Raw genomic sequence first — 17,353 nt, 5'->3', positions numbered from 1 at the left:
GTGAATATGTCAAGGAAAGTCCATAGGTGAATTCTTCAGAATGTGAAACCTTGTACAGACATTACCTAAAAACATATAGGCTTATTTTTTTCAGAATAAAATGCAAGTTTTGATGGATTAGCTATCCTATAATTCATGGTCTATATTCAAAAATAGATTCATGGTGAAAATTCACTGAATTATATGTACTTTTTTTAAAAAGCAGAATGAGAAAATATTGTGTTCAATGATGTAAGACCACATTAACCTTGAAATGCAAACACTTTCTTGGGTGGAAGTTTCTAATCAGATACTTTCAGATATATCTATCTATAGATAGACACATATCACCACAAGAATCCAAAGAATAAGAGATTAATACCTGAAGAACTCATCACAGAACACTATATAAAGCAACATTTGATACAGAGGTCTGATTTGCTGGCCTATTTCTACACTGACTGATAATGTTTACCTCACAAGACCATTTTGCTTTTGCAGACATTTTTAATAAATGGTGAAATATCCATGGTAGGGTTGAAAAAAAAAAAGAGTCATCCTCATCTGAGCAAGAGGGGAAAGTTAAATATGATAAATCTACTGGATTTATCACCTTTCAGTTTTACTCTATACCATACACAGAAGGATTTTTTATTTAAAAAAAAAAAAAAAGAAAAGGAGAAACAGAAAACATTTGTCCAACCTGCTATTTGTAGAAGACTGTACAGATGACTGGAAAACCAGCATTACTTCAATCTCACAAACACCAGAAAATTTTTGATACTTATACAAAGAGATGCATTGTCTGATTTTGCTAACGCTGTAATTAGAAAGTAACATTAAACAGCTGAGATTAAATATTTGCCAGAGATTCAGATTTGCTTATATTTTCTAAGGTTTTTCTTTTTAAAAAAACTATAGGGAAAAAAGGCAAATAGAGAGTAAAATTACTCACTTCTACCATCTGTCCCAATTTCCCTTAGTGTGAACATTCATAAAGGAGAAAACGTACAGACCAAATAATGCTGTTTAAACTTAGTCTCTGTTATTTAAGTTTGCAGAAAAATGTGTGTCCATTAAAGCTTCTTTGAAAAAAAAAATATATACTTAGGTCTGCAATTATCTGGTAGAAATGCCAATTCAGCTTTAATCCTCTCCTCAGCCTCCATTAAAGCAATTGTATCTGTTTGGCTAGGACAGTCTGCAGATCAGAGTGAGGGTAAAATAGAGGACACAGACTTAGGAACTGTGGAGTCTTACTGCACTGTCAGACTGATTTAATTCTGAGAGGTTCTGCCCTGTTTTGATGTTCACACATAAACAGTAATATTTGGAGTTTCATACCTTCAACCTCTTGCTGTCATGCAAAAATAAAAGCTGGTTTGTTCTGTTAAAATAGCAACACCCTGAAACATTATCCCAATATCCTAACATTTGAGCCAGATATTTCCAATTATTTACATAGCCATAAGAGACTGATTCCAAGGAAAACTTACACAGTGTGAGATCAGAAGTACTGGCCAAAAAAAATAAAGCTGAACCCACAGCATTCATCCCTGCAATATAGTTTTGAGGTGCTACTTGTGGGCACAGGGAGCGGAGCACCCTCAGTGTAAGGTTTATCCCTTTATCTCACATGGCACCACAAACACTTGATCTCTTCTGGTTTGCAAATGTTTCTAAAAACCCATGGAATTTTGACTCTACAGAGAATATCTGTTTCATGTGAAAAATATATGTAATATATTTATACATAATATTCAGGAATAATTTTGCAAACCCATTGTTTTGAGGCATTAGAGATCAGACAGTGCAAAGACAACATAACTTTTTCTGCAAAGTCTGTACAATAAAAAAATCCCACTACTTCTGCCAAAAACATTACATTAAGGAAACTGGAAGATGGATGGTGATTTTAAAACAAAGATCAAGCAACACATGGTGAGGACATCTATGATTTCAAGCTCAGGATATTCTTTCTGTATCTATAAAACACCATTAATTATCACCAAAGCATACTAAAAAAAATAATCGTAACTCAAAATAGAAATTAGCTACCTTCAATGCTCTGTGGACCAACAAGATTCGTAGCCTGGTGTGCTGGATATTCTACCCGGGGTCTGGCAATGCCCAATTGCTCCATAACCCCATGGAGGAGCCTCTGAATGTCGGCTTCAGTCACCCTGTCAGGTGTCCTAGCGCTGTGGCTAAAAGCTGAAGCCAATCCAAATGCCAGCAGAAATACCATGTTGCAAAGCAAGGCAGTTACCATAGTGGCAGCCACTTTCATCCTGTCAAAAAGAAAGGAATTTCATTATAGATTATAGTGGGGGGGAAAAGGTTCTATACATGTGGTGAAAATAACATCTGATCGCATTATTAGACTTTACCATTTACTACCACTGGTTCTAGGGGCAGCTGGCACTCCAGCCAGCTGGAAACTGGGTGGGGGGAGCCAGGGAGGGAATAGGGTGGATATGGTCTTCTCTTCTAAAAGAAATATTAAGCAGCAAACGACAATATCAATTTGCTGATCTGCATTTCCCCATAACATTAATTAACAGTCATTGCAAACAAAATGAATCCACTTTTTCATTTGACGAGAATACATCATCAACTCCACCATCCACCCCCTCCAATGTTTATTATGCTATTTATAAAGCTCTGATCTAAAAGCCAAGAACTCTTCATCCAGGAACTGTGTTTTCCAGGCTCTATTCTTGCATTGCCTGCAAAATCAATAACAAGAGACAGCCGAACAACCTAGATATATTTTGTTTGCCTTAAGACAAAAGGCTTCCAACGTCACAGGCACCGTTTTTCCCACCTGAAGCAAATAGGTTTCATTTGTTTCCTTGAATCCCTTTCACTAAATGGCAGCACACTGTAGTTTAATTAGGAAAAACAACCCCAAAACCAACAACAAGAAAAACCACAACAAGCAAGTACCGCTTACTCTCCTCTGATAGGCTGAGTTTAATCAGAATGCTTGTTTTTTTAAAGCTCCTTTCCCCGTCACATCAGAGTCTAATTAAAATGCATCACTTCCAGTTCCCTGGATAAACAAACCCCCCGAGTTTCCCTTTTATTCCTTAACACGCACAGCTGCCTGATTCCTTCACGCCAGACGTTTAAGGATGCTCCAGTGCTCCAGCCTCCGGCGCAAGGCACCTGGAAACGTTTTTGAGGCAAAAATGGCTGAAAACCCCAGTGCTGGGAATATTCCCCGCTACGCCTGTGCGCGGCTCGCCCACCGCACCACGCTCCTCCCGCAGCCCGCCCGCTCCCCCGGCCGCGGCAGCCTCCGCTTCGCGGGGAAAATCTGCTTTTCACAGAGCATCCCCGCTGCCCCCGCGCCCTGCACGGCCGGGCCGCGATCCCTCCCCGCTCCCGGCCCCCGGCAGCGCACGGAGCCGCCGGGCCCGAGCGCCGCGCTCACCTCCCGCTCCCAGCGCGGCTCTGCGGGGGCGGCGGCTCCGCGGCCGCGCATCCTCCGTGCGCAGCGCGGCCGGGAGGAGCCGCCCGCGGGCACCCGGCACCGAGCGCTCCTGCGGGCTTTGTCCCGCGGGGACACAAAGCTCGGGGGGGCAGTAAAAACCTCCCGTTTCAACTTAACAGTCTAAAAATGAAACGGAATTAATGGTGACAGAAATAAGCTAGTACGTATTCCCGGAAGAGTACCCATCTCCCTGCTGTGATTTGTCTCTAGAATACGATCAGTGGTTTACTTACAAGGTGATAGTGTTACCTAGCTGCAGGTTTACAGGGTAGCAACACAGCAACCATCTCCAAAGACCCTTGGAGGTAAATGGCTCCAGATTAAGCAAATGTAAGACACATCCAGAGCAGAGGTTACCAAGAAGATAAATACAAAAGTATCTTGCTAAATGAAGTCTCTCGTCTAACACAGCACTTGGCAAAATGGTAGTTTCTAAAGGTTATGTATCACACCTTCCCTGTTACTGAGGGGAATGCATCATATCCTAGTTTAGTATAGCTGTCCACAGAAAAACTCTGAGAATATACCCCATAAACCACAACAGTTCCATGAACTTGCACATATAGACTTTTTTGGTTTTGGTTTGGTTTATTTTTTTTTCACTGGTTTCTGGTACATTATGCAAGGTGTAACTTGCAGGATTTAGCAGTAGGGACTTCCACTTGGCATCTAGTTTCTTTCTGCAAAATATAATCAACTTTATATAAAGGGCTGTATTTCCAAACTGTTCTGCAAAAACCTCTAAAAACAGAACTTTAATATTTTTTTTTCCTGCTGCAGGTTTCTTTGTCAGGCCCTACCACTCTCCCTGAGAAGCCAAGTTTAGGTGTTTCAAGACTAGCTTGCATGGATGATCAAAAGTAGCTTACTGCTCTACATAGGACAGACACGTTGTTAATATGTACCAAATATTTTGAACACTAATGCTGCTTTGACAATCAGAAGTCTTAGTCTTTTAGACAAAAATCAGTGTTACACTTCATTATTACAGGAGTCAGACCTCATTTTCTTCCTGACACAGCCTTTATCTCCTTCTGTCCCATTTCTAGCTCCCACCTCCCTGCATCAGCCATGGCAGCTGGAAGTTGTTTTGCTGATCCTTACTTACCTCAGTGAGATGATCCAAAATATGGTGCTCTGGTGCCTGCTCAACCTATTGAGGGATCTGCCAGCACCAGCTAAAGGCAGGGGTAGGGGAATGTTGCCAAGAGAAGCAGCCTCCTCTTTGGATGGTGGTGAACCGCCTTATGCACTCCTTCACTTCATGAAACTGAAGCTTCTCATTCTTAACCACACCAGCAAGCAATCTGGGTAAGATCTTTGCATGGCCGGCTGCCTGCTATTAGATTTTACAGCAACGTAGCAAGAGTGAGGCAGGAGGTTTCCACAGATCAACAAGCTGGACCAATTCAACTTGCAAGTTGGTGGATACATGGGGAAGGAGACAGGGAAGAGAAAATAAGTAGTTCAGGAGACTACCGCTGATAAACTATGCTGCATCGTGCATTTTGCTAGTTGTGAGAATTACCAATATGTAGCTAAGATGAACAAAAGGGACAGCCAGAATAGATTTACTTCTGGCTTCAGTATTTTCAGACTTACTAATTTTGGTGTCTACAGTCTGCATATAACAGCATAATCTAACTTTCCAAGTCATTATAGAAGAACAAGCTCTGAAAAGGGCAAAAACAATGGTTTTATTAAAACCAAAAGGATCCAGTGCTCCAGCTCTAACATTTTGCCAATAAGCAATTCACACATATAAAAACGGTTTCAAGTGTTTACTCAAATAATTTTACAACTGATGACAGACAAACAGTTTTCATTCCAAAAGATGTAAACATTTGCTTGTGCAAATAAACCTTTAACATGCTATGGCTTCTTACATTCGTCTCTTGCAACACTTTCAGCATCTAAACTCAGCTTCTGCACCACTTAGTTAACATAATTCTACAGCTCTAAAAATAAGTTAAAACTCCCCTCTCATATTAAGATAAAACATTTTATTACTCATAACTGAAAATACTTGGTACCTGCTGCAGAACACAACACTGGATGAAGTTTTAAGACTTTTGAATTCTTGAATAAACTGCACATTTATTTTCCATGTGTTCTAATAATTCTCCAGTGTGTGTGCACACATGGATTATATTTTGACATTTACCTACTAAACAAGTAAAATACGCTCCCAATTTACTCCAACAAATATAAAAAAAACATTGTCACAAAAGAAACAGAGCTCATATGAGGTCCAACTTAAAACTAAGAAAGTACATAAATTTAACTAATACTCAGCATCAAAACACTTCCTTTTATATGCCTGTTTAATTTAAGTATTTGACAAACTGTTTTTGAACTTGATACTTAATCTAAATACTGCAAGAACAGTTGTGGGAGAGGCAGCATGTTTTTAGACGCTGAGATAATCAAAACCTGAGATCTAACACAAACATTTGTGTTAGATTATTTACAGATTAACAGATTATTTTTGTTTTATAAGTCAAATTCATTTAGTTGAACTGACCAGCATTTACAGAAGTTTCAGTAAATGAAGAAAACCTCAACTTGAAATAAATTGCTATTTGCACATCTTCACAACTCATTTAAAACAAATGAAATATTACAAATAAAAAGAACTATAAAAAAATCATACAAATTTAGATTTTTCCAAAGGTTAACCAAGTTACAAGAACCCATTTGACCATCACATTTGATCTTATAAGTCTACTGGCTTTGCAGTTGGTAGCAGTTTTACTTCAGATATTGGATTCTTTGGAGAGCCTCTATAACGAACTCTTTCTTTTCCTGAAGCACTCCTTGCAATCACAGATTTTTCTGGGGCATCACCTGGAACACTTATATTTGCATTAATTTTCAAATTGGGTTTAACCATTTCATGATTGGTTAGATCTTCTAGAACAGACTTTGATGGATGAACAGTTGCTTTTTGTTCACGGATTCCAACAGTTCTGACAGAAACACCAGGCTTGTCTGGGGGATTTAATGGCCTGTAACATGATGCTAAGTCTAGCTGCTTATGAGCTACAGAAACTTGGTCACGTGTGCTTTCACTCCTGCGTGGCAAAATCACTGAATTCTTTGAGGGCTTTTCTGTGCAGGGGAACAGGGCAGAATCATAGCTCAAAGATTTAACAAGTGGTGAACCAACACCACTTGATTTAACCATCTGAGAGCTCACAGATTGTCTGTTAGCCTCCAAAAGGGAATTTATTCTTCTTATAGACTGTCTAACTGGAGTACGTTGAAACTTCAGGGGCGGTTTAGTTTTGCTTGCAGAATTTGGATCATTTAACGAAAGCTGGTTGAACCACTGTATGTGGTCAGAAACCTTCCCATGGTCAGAAACAGTTGATGTTTTAGTTAAAACTCTATCTGAATTTTCAGCTTTTGGGTATTGGTTGCTCATTTCATTTTGTGATTTAGGCAACTGTGAAGCAGGCAGCTGTCCTGCCAAAGAAGGTTTAGCAGTACCCTCTTCCAAATTACAGCACTTTACCATACAGCTTTCAGCTATTTGTGAGTGTATTAATTCCATTTCCTCTTTTCTTCCAGAGAAATCTGATTTGTGTAAATCATCTTTTTCTGAACTGTTCTCAACAGTAAACTTCTCTTCCTTGGCTAGTACTTGAGGCATAGGAAGTTCTTTTACTTTTTTTATATCCGTGTTTGGGACCTGAAGTTCAATCTCAATAGAAGTTTTGAAGTTTCTTTTCTCCAAAATGTCAATTTCCTCTTTTTTTGATTGCTGCTTATCAGCTGCAGAAGATGGATTAAATTGGTGCAACAGCTCTCTGGATTTTACATTTGCTAGATTTTCAGAAACTTCTTCCACTAACAATTCTTTCGCTGAACTGTGCCCTGAGGGACATGGAGTTTCATTTAATATCTCACTTGCTACAGCTGAGAGGGGCGATTTCTTATCACCCATCAAATTGTGAAGAATACTCCCAGATGCAGAGAAGGCTTGCTTAACTTTCAGTAATGTTTCTGTAGTTGAATTATTTTCATCTTCACAAAGCACAAGTTCCAAGTTGTCTTGTTTGCTTACAGTTGCAGATTTGAATTCATCTGGAATAACTGGAGGCTTTCCCAATATCAAAACAGAGTCTGAAGAGCTGACTCCCATTTCAGAGTGTCCAGGCAGTATTTGCTCATTCTTGCTGATCACCTGAGAATCCGGAAGAGCGGGACTATTCCATGACATTCGGTGAACTACTTTATTGTGACATTTTGGAGTTAGCAAGTTTTCTTCTGACTTGCTTACATTCCTTGAACCTTAAAATAAATACCACAGTGTTTAGGAATTATTTATTACGATTTTAATAACTACAGACAAAATTCTTACTAAAAATAATTATCAAAGCAGCACTGAATTTAAAGATGCCATTATGCTGTTAAACTTCAGAAATGTGAAAAAAGGTTGTATTTTAAGTGAATCTCCTCTTGTTTAACTAAGAGAGCTACTAAAATACACTAGAAACACAAGTTTGTTCTAAACCAATTCTTTTTTCCAAGAAGCCATTGACATACAAGTGACTTTTGACTTAGCTAGAAGCATACTTTTAATCCAATTGCTTTTATACTTTTATCCATAAAGTTGCTTTTGCAAAGTAAAAATAGTTGTCCCCACTTAATATACTTAGACAATCACCTTTCTTAGGGAATTTTTCATTGACATATGGGCTGAAGAGTACATCTCTTCTTGCACATTCAGCTCTGTCTTCCAAACCTTGCTGACTTGCAAGACGCCGTCCAATATTTTCTGATCTATTGCCAGCTGCACATCCTGATACAATATTCTTGAACAAACAAAAAGTGTTAATTGTTTTTTATAAACTTGTAATTTGGAATCTCATTTACAGAGGCTACACAAATCAGCCACAGCAGCCTTTTCTTGGCCATACTTGCTCTCTGCAGACACAGGTGGGGAACAGCCTCCCTGCAGCCAGGCAGACTCAATCACGCTGTGTACTGAGTGACTCTGAGCACAGGCTCTGTCAGGTCAGACACTCAGGAACTCTGAGACTCACTGACCACAAATGTGGTGGGTTGATCCCAACAAGCAGGCAAGCTCCCATCCAGCCACATCCTCACTTTCCAAAAGGAAAAGGGACACACAAACACCACAGACGAAAAAACCCAAACCCACACAGGATGCAAAGGTCATCACTTACAACAGTCAGGCCAGTTCTCAGCAAGCCTCGGAGCAGTGGCTACTTTCCACAAATTGTCCCCATCCCATTTTTACTGGTGAGCTTAACATTACATGGCATGGAATTGCTCCTAGGTCAATTCAGGTCAGCTGCTCCCTCCCTCATGTCTTGCCCCATGCCAGCCAAACACAGTACAAGCTGATCTGTTACTGCTATGCAAATAAACCTCCAGCTTCTTGTACTTGACAGCAAGCAGGTTCAATTAACACCTCCATTACAAAATACAACCTTCCTGCTCCTGAAAAGCAACGCCCCAAACTTTGGATTAAAAACTACAGTCTAATGAGAGGACTGGGTGCTTACCATTTCTCTGTTGCTTTTCCCCAAACCAAATTTCAAGCGTAAAGACCTACGAACCATTTCTTTTCGGCTTATCTTTGGAGAAAAACAACCTGTCTTTCCTGATTCAGCCCTGGAAGGACACAAGGGAAAAAGGGACAAACTCTTTAGGAGGACAATGAAAACATCCTGACATTTATTTACAGTTATTTCCTTCAGTTTTACTTATTTTACTGCCTTCTTGCCCACATTTCTTTAATAGGCACAGAAAGCTACGATACCACATCTTATTTTATTTTGAGCTCAATTTCGTAACATCAGAAGATCTGATGGTTTTAAGATTACTGTAAGATTACTATAAAAATTTACCAAAACAAATCATTTCAAGGGATCTAGACACATCTTTCCAATTTATCTTTAGGTTTTAAGAGTTAATTACCTGTATAGTTTTTTGCTTGCAAGTCTTTTACTTCTTCTATTCCCTGTACTGGACAAATGATTTTCACCCACGGTTGAAGGAGATAGTGAGGTTTGTGATGACTCAAGACACACACAAGGACTTGCTTCAAACTGAACTACAGGGACAAAATTGTATTTATATGAACTTAAAATAGTCACATTTTTTTCAGATAAAGGCTTACAAGGTCAAACATTAAAGAACAGGTTTTTAAACAGCACAATTTTTTTTGCTTCTTTTGTAGAGTGCTGACTTGAAATTACTTTGATTTCCACCTTAAAATTCAACAAAGCTGTTGCTTGTAGCATCCATAAAAGTGTCTGGAATGCAATTAATTGCATGCTACAGATATCACTACTTCAAATAAGTTTCCACACTGTTATCATCAGATCAATTCCTCAAATTTAAGAGCTCAAGAAGAAAAATTAGATATAGTCTCGTAATTATTTGCAGTGTGCCTTTTTTTTTTTACGCACCTAGCAAGAACAGCTAAAAAAACAATGAAGAACAGAGTTGTTTTTTTCTACTACTGGACATTTTATGAAACACATGCATCACTGCTATCTTTATAAATGTTATTGCTTTTGTTTGCTTATCCATAGAAATAAGAATGTCATGGAGAACATGAAATGGTTTAATAAGAAAAGCACTAAGTTTTATAACAGTCATTTGAGGGGAAAAAAACCCAAGCAAAACAGCCAATCTAGAAATAGCCTTCCTTTCTAACTTCAGTTGGAAGCACATTAAAGAATGAAACAAAAATAAACAGGATTCTCAGAATAGCCTGATGGTTAAAAGCACTCTAGTAGAATAAAGTGGTACTAAAGTATTGTCAAACAAAAGAAAAATGTTCTCTAGAGTTTTGAGATGTGATATCTAGAGGAAAAACAAGACGTGACAGGACACAAGAAAGAAGCTTTATAAAAGCAACAATTACATTTCTCATAGTGCTAGGATCAGCTATTTAAGCATTTAGGAGACCTTGAAGCTACAACTTTCAAAAGGTTGGAAGCACAGGCAGTTTTCATGGATTTGTGTGCCAAGAAAGAAACAGAAGTATAACCTGAGTGATCATAGAGAGTAAAAAAGGTAAAAGGACATCGGGATTGCAAGTATGAGAGATTAACAGAACAAAAAAACGAGCAAGAGAATTTGGCTTTTGCTCAATCCATGCAACATGAATTACCAATGAACATGAACATACACTATTTACCAAGATGGGGAAGTAGTGCAAGGAACTACATTGCTCATTCAGCAATGAGCATCAATGATTGTCTAACAAGAACAAATGGCTCCACTCTTAACTTAAGAGCCACCAACAATCACTTCAAACAGCAAAGAAAAAGTAATGGCACTGTACCTGATGCTGGTGTTGAGCTGCTGTTAAATATGCTACTAGGCAAAAACTCAAAGGCAAAATTATGCTTAAAAGAGCGTCTCTTCTTGCTGGACAAGCCCTGAGAGCAATCAGTTGGAAGTTTCCGCTTGGTACTTGGAGTAAGAACCACCGGAGTCACCGATGAAAGGACTGAAATTAAGAAAATCAAGATTGCAGTAATAGCTTAAAAGCTGGAGAGTTTAGTAAATTGTTGTTTTGGTTTTTTTCTTTTTAACTCTGAAAAAAATTTGTTGCAAAAGCTTAGCCAAAGTGCATGCATTTTGAACATGCAAAGCAACCAGTATAGCTTAGGGTTTGATTTTTTATTTTGTTGGGTTTTTTGAAAGTTTACACTACCAGAAAGGAAAATCCAAACCCACAGATCAATAAAAAATATAGGTATTAGGAAGAAGTAAATGTATAGTCATCATATAGAGACAGTAAGTGTGAAAGAATTTTAGTCCTGGCACATTCATTCCAAGGATGATAAAATGCTGCACTACTGCACTGAAGCCTTAGTGGTTCATTAGCTAAAAAGCACAAGTTTGATTGGGTAATCCCCACAGAGCTAAACCACACAGCCCGCTACTGCAATGATTGTAGCTGCTGCAAGAATTACAGTAAATGCAGTATCCTCAATAAATATGTATCTATATTCCATTTCAAACAATTTAAATTTAATCACTTGCCTTCAACTAGGTTCTAATTCTTCAGTTAAAAATATTATTGAATATAGTTATCAAATCCATATACATATATGCAGAAGATACTGCATGGGCTTTACTCAGTACAAATACACCAGTACCTACCGCTTCTGTCTTGTTGAGGTGTAGTGGAGGGTGTTCTGTTAGATTTAAATTTATTCAATGCTCCACTAACAATATCTGAAATGCAAGACACACCGAGCAATCAAATTTAAATGTGAAGCCTGTCTTGCTCTATTTTCAACTCACATTTAACTAGTTTTCTTTTTTTTTTTTCCAGGAAGAAAGAAAATAAATCGGCTTAAATAGTTGTTTTATGTACAGAATATCATAACCCAGATCTTCACACCAACATAGTTTTTATTGCTTTCACAACAGGTGAAAAATCTATTTTCTTTAAAATAAAAATCATTAAAATAAAAGAAGCCAAACAAACAAACAGAGCAGAGAAGTACAATACACAAAAAACCCCCATGTCATGGCATGGCATGACATACAGTCTTAATTTCAAGTACTGTCAGGTTACAGGAGCTAAATAAATACCTATGGTTTTACAGCAATACATAAAAGATCCCTTTGCAGTGGATTTGAATGAAGTCAAGCATACATGTTCCACAGTATTTCCTCTAAGAGTGCAGAACTGAGAACGAACCATTTGACTGCCCATATGTGGCAAAAAACCCCAACTCAGCCCTGCTGAAAACTGAAAAAAACCTCACCCAATATCCCAGATCCACAATACCAGAACAGAGAGTATCCACTAATACCCAATTGATATTTACACTTCAAAACACAAATTGGCTACTCTTAATTCAAATCACACTTGCCATTTGCATCCCTGCTTTTTTCATTACCTGACTTCTCAAAGTATGTATTAAAGTACCATTTCAAAGTTAGCAACAATAAACAAACCCTTTAGCCTTCTGCAACAGGATCTGAAGCTGACTCACCAAAAAGCCAGAATGTTAATTTGGCTATACAAATCCAAAATAGCTTCTTCAGCAAACAGACTAGAAAACTGAGTAAATATACAATAATGTGATTATTGAAGTCTTATACAGATTTTTCAAATCAAACCCAACTAGTTTTGAAGACATCTGCTCTGCTTGTGGAGGAAGCAAGTGCTTAGGGTCAGACTACCTGAAGTCTCAATTCTGTTTTTGGTTTTGAAAGTTTCACAAAACATACCTACCCCCAACACTTCGGTGCCTCCTCCTCTTACATTCACTGGGAGATTCATTTTCACTATCTTCATGGCCCCACAGTGAAGGAGTAGATTGAAAGACATCAACACCCAACATTGAAGGAATCTTTTCCAAGATAAATTCTGGTACTTGTCCTGGAATAGTTAAGAAATAATTTTTTTTAATGATTCTTAAAAGTTGAAAAGAAAAGCTGTACACAGGTTGGTGCATTGAGACACGCTGATAAGCCTTTATCATCTTACCTATTTCTGCCGCATGGTCAATAAGTGTTTCCACAACAGCAGCTTGCAAGCGAATTTTTTTTTCTGTACTAGTGGACATCTTTTCATTTTCATTCGAGTGCAAGAGGTTGGGAGCAAAAATCACTGCCAGATTACTGCTATCCATTCTGTTTTCATTGGATCTTAACAAGAAAAGGCTTTTTAAATTCAAATTATCAGATAATATAAACAGTGGAGAAACAAAAGACCAAATAAGACAAATACAGTTAAAAGAATAAAAATGGACTCATTCACTGGAGTGCTTACATAAGATTAATGTACAGATTTATGCATTCCAAGCCAGATAATTGCACAACTCTGTTACTGAAATCAAGAAGTTATAGATCCCCCTCAATTATAGGGAATGCAAGGTATCAAATTATGGTAATTCTGCTGAACAAAGTTTGAATAAAATCAAGTCTCTAATTAATTAAGTTTTCATAAAGAAAACCTTGGATTTATGAAATAAGACTATGACTGAATTTAGTGAATATCTGCAGGTATGAAAGTTTAAAATGGCAAAGCACTCACAGAGAGTTACAGCACTTGCCTGGACAGAGAAGCAGTTAAGGGAATTCGGAGCCTTTTACAAACACACCCTTTACACTGACCTTAAGGACACAGTTCTCAGAAAGTTGAAAAAGTATCTCAAAGCTGCAATTGTCCGGTCAGCCATCAAGCACGACAGCAACACTGTTGCAGTTTTCTTCTCATCTCCAAGCTGCTGAGCTTTGAACAGGCCTTCCTGCAGGTGAGGTGGCAGGATGGGTTCTGGCAGCTCTCTAAAGAACTGCTTGAGAAGCCCTGCAACATCACATGGCAGTGCAGCTGAGAGGCAGTTTTCACCTTGATCCAGTTTGCTCTGAAATTTTTCATAAGAAACACAATTTAAAGTCCTCAACATATTGTCAGATTTCTAAATTTAGGTAGTAATGCTCTAGCCCATGTCACAACAGTCCTATCTTCCCCACTGTTAGTTTCAGCCTTGTCATGTTTTAGTCAACTACATTATCAACAATGAGACACAGGCAAGGTTGTCAGACCAAGTGTATTAATTTAGACTTCCCATCTTCCCTCCACCAGGAGAACATTGCTAAACAAATAACCTCATAGCATCCAGTGTGCACAATTGCTAATGAGTTTGTTCAGTCCCAAACTATTCTTACCTGGAAGACAAAACATTTAAAAGAAAAAAAAAAGGGGGAAGCCTGTCAGCTTCTGGACTAGATCTCCTATCATTTCTAAAGCAGGCAATATTACCAATTTACTTCCAGTATTAAAACTCAAATATGACTGAAGAGAGTCCAAAAATTAAAATATGCCCAAGTGAAAATGCAGCTTATTAAGGAAAAAAAGAGCAGCTTTAGAGAATACCTTTAAAGCTTTTAAGCGAACAAGAGATCCAGACTTTCTGAAGAGTCCCTCAGTATGAACGTGTTCTTCCAAATATCCACATGAATCAACAAGAAAGCTGAGAAAAGAACAGTAACAGTTCTGGTGCTCAGAATAAAGCTTGGGTTTTTCCACAAAAACTATTTCATCATTTTTTGTAAAACTTAGTATATAGAATAATTTCCCCAATGACAAGAGTATAAAGAAATACAGCTGAATAAGAGCTCTGAGTTCCCTGCCTGACTTCTGCATCCCTCCTTTTCCACCGAGAACTATTCTTATAATCCCCAGAAGCTCTAGCAGGCGTGGAACAAATATTACATTGCTTCTTCTGACAAGGGTTCAATATCATAAGGAGATCAAAGTAAGGACAAAATCTAAAAATGCATTGTTAATTTACCTGGGAATATAACCATATTCTGGCACAAGTGACTGTGGCAACGCATGAAAAGATATTCCAAAGATTTTACCCTGAAATACAAAATTCAAATCATGTCATTCGAAAGTTGATATAATTATCAACCACATGTTACAAAGAAGCACACATTCCACAAGTAGACATAAGGGTAGTTAAGACAAAACACAAAGTCCTTCAGGTAAGACAGATAAGAGGTATTGTCTGGAAAAGCTCTGTCATCTCCAGAGATCTAAAACTGATTCTAGTGGCAGGTAACACCCCAGATGATTGTGAAAGAGTAGAAAGCTTTTCTGCAGTATGTTTTACACTTCTTATTTTGCAATAAATTAGTTTTCTTATAAGACTCACAAATCAGTAAGGACATTAACCAGATTGTTTGAATCTCATCTTAGTTTTTCAAATTGACTATATCCTATTTTTCTTAAAAATCAACACAAGACAATTGAAATAACTTTTTCTAAAAAATTTCCTTCATCTCACTCAAGATTGCTCTTTTAGAAAGTATTCAACTCAACAGTACAATCTAGACAACTGTTCTGAACCTCATATTTAGCACTTGTTCTTAAAAAACTGATCTCTACTGCCTTACAGCAAGACATTAGAGTATGTTACATATTAGAAAATGAGTAAATCTCATCAGTCATTACTACTGCTGTTCACCCACTGCATCAACAACTTCTACTTTATTTTTTTATATTCATGTTTACAGAACATGCAAGCCAGTCTCTCTCCCAACCACAAGAGGACTGGGATTATGCCCAACTTGTTCTTAGAGCTGAATGCAAACTTTAGTCATTCATAGCTGAAATTCAACTGCTGTCCATGTCAGGAAAACAGTTAATCAGTAACTAACCCACTGGACCCAATCTAATCTGTCCTACAGAAAACAAACATCACAGAGTCAGAAAGAGAAGCAACACATCTGTCATTGTGTTCCAGGCTGCTACCAAAGCTACAGAAAGAAAATTAACTCCAAGAGAATGTTTTTTTCTGTATGTACAAGATTACATAGAAATTAGAAAATTCCAGTAGTTTGGAATATGACATTTAGAATTCCTAACTGATATACTCACTTCACTAAGTTTTGTTTGAAGTATCAGAAGTTGTGATTTAATTTCTTCTGAATAAATAATAAAGCTAATAAAATTATATCTGTTCCCTTGTAAGAGAAATAAGACATCCCTTGGCAAAACAAATGTTATTCTGTAGCTTTCCCTACCTTGCTCAGCAGTTACGTACACGTTTTCTTCCTTGCATACAATTTAAGCACAGACAGCAACAAACACATCTTTTATCAGGACGTACATCTATTGCTCACAGTTCTTATAATCTTCCCTTCAAATGGAAAATGAAAGAGAAGTCTAGAACCATGTTTGATACTGACAAGGGGAAAACTAATTCTAACTTTACCCTTGCTTTCTCCCTTTCCAAACAACCCAACTCAAGCACATCTTCCCAACTTCTTTAGTTTATATTGACCAAGGATTACTGCAGCAGCGTGTGATGTCTTCTCAGCCTTACAGAAAGCTCAGTCTGAGGATGTTCAGCTCCGTGCCACACCAGTTGCACAGAGATCTTGTTTAGAACTTGACCATGGTCCACACTTCATAAATCAGAGTCTACCAGAGAACCAATATTCTCTAATGGATCTCAGGGCTGGCATCCATTATTATACGTCAGTTTTAATAACAGTCCTAAGACAGAAAACACTTCTTTCCTTCATCAAATTCAAAACAGATATTCAAGGCAATGGCAGAGATTTCATTCCTGGACCACTGGCAAACCAAAGGAAGAGCTGTCTGTGCCAAAATACTTAGTCATGCCTTATACTAAGAAACCATGCAAATAAAGTCCTTCCAAAAAAACCCAAAAAATCTAAGAAATCACGTAAAAGACACGCAGCTTTTAGAAACACCACCGTAGCTATATCCCGAGAAATAACGCAATTACTAAGATTTTAATCCCGCGGTGAGTGACATCAATCACGGTGAAGCACGAAAAGCACGGACCAGAGGCGAGTTTGAGCGGCCAGCAAGCCCCGGACAAAAGGGGAACACATTTCCTGCTCCCTCGGGCCTGCCAAACTGCCGGGGCGGGGCGCCCAGCGCCACTGCCCGCCTGGATCATAACATGCTGTGCAATGCCCCCCCGGAGCACTTGCACGCTGCAGGAAAGGGGAGAAAAAAGAAAGAAAAGCTCTTTTCCCATCACAGGAGGTGACTGGTGCCTGTCAGGGGCTGGCAGGAGCCGCTGCACTACGGGAACGGCGCTGCTGCCGGACCCAGCGCTCCCGGCGGCAGGACGGGCCGCCGGACCCGTGCGAGCCCGGCTCTGCCCGGCCGGGAAGCGGAGCCCTCCGAGCTGCCCCGCCCCGCTCACCTCCGCCGCTGCAGCGCTCGGTGCCTTGGCCGCCGCCAGGCAGCTCCCGCTCTTCACCTTGATCCCGTACGAAGCCCGGAGCTCCTCCAGCACCGCCAGCCGCACCAGCCTCCGCCTCTGCTCCGCCATCCCTGCGCCCCCCGCCTGCCCCCGCCTCTCCCCCGCCCGG

General features: G+C 39.0%; 2 protein-coding genes across 6 annotated transcripts in view; both read right to left on the bottom strand.

Annotated features, from left to right (window-relative positions):
• SCG5 (secretogranin V) overlaps positions 1 to 3,571 on the bottom strand; it is a 29,929-nt gene extending 26,358 nt beyond the window's left edge. Inside the window, exons 1-2 of one of the 3 annotated variants that reach the window (XM_064424149.1) lie at positions 3,419 to 3,571; positions 2,038 to 2,270 (exon numbers count right to left, since the gene is read on the bottom strand). In XM_064424149.1, the coding sequence (XP_064280219.1) occupies positions 2,038 to 2,269 (232 nt within the window). In that variant the 5' untranslated portion in view covers position 2,270; positions 3,419 to 3,571. Of the gene's footprint in view, positions 1 to 2,037; positions 2,271 to 3,082; positions 3,355 to 3,418 lie in introns of those variants that run through there. The other 2 variants (XM_064424150.1, XM_064424148.1) reach the window with 2 other exon arrangements.
• A 1,581-nt stretch (positions 3,572 to 5,152) lies between these two features.
• Positions 5,153 to 17,330, bottom strand: ARHGAP11A (Rho GTPase activating protein 11A). Of its 3 annotated transcripts, none has more exons than XM_064424145.1 (12): positions 17,185 to 17,330; positions 14,788 to 14,858; positions 14,370 to 14,466; positions 13,607 to 13,857; positions 12,978 to 13,138; positions 12,723 to 12,869; positions 11,636 to 11,710; positions 10,809 to 10,976; positions 9,431 to 9,566; positions 9,016 to 9,124; positions 8,151 to 8,298; positions 5,153 to 7,774 (listed from the first exon to the last, which is right to left on the bottom strand). In XM_064424145.1, the coding sequence occupies exons 1-12, from the start codon at positions 17,311 to 17,313 to the stop codon at positions 6,195 to 6,197; spliced, it is 3,072 nt and encodes a 1,023-aa protein (XP_064280215.1). In that variant the 5' UTR covers positions 17,314 to 17,330; the 3' UTR covers positions 5,153 to 6,194. The 3 variants fall into 3 exon arrangements, with proteins under 3 accessions (XP_064280215.1, XP_064280216.1, XP_064280217.1); XM_064424146.1 differs by having other exon boundaries at positions 17,242 to 17,328; XM_064424147.1 differs by lacking the exon at positions 11,636 to 11,710.
• Between the last annotated feature and the right edge of the window lie 23 nt (positions 17,331 to 17,353).

This window comes from Passer domesticus, chromosome 6, assembly GCF_036417665.1.
Source record: "Passer domesticus isolate bPasDom1 chromosome 6, bPasDom1.hap1, whole genome shotgun sequence".
Classification (NCBI taxonomy): domain Eukaryota; kingdom Metazoa; phylum Chordata; class Aves; order Passeriformes; family Passeridae; genus Passer; species Passer domesticus.
The sequence above is the reverse complement of the archived record's forward strand: the minus strand, read 5'-3'. Positions and strand labels throughout refer to the sequence as shown.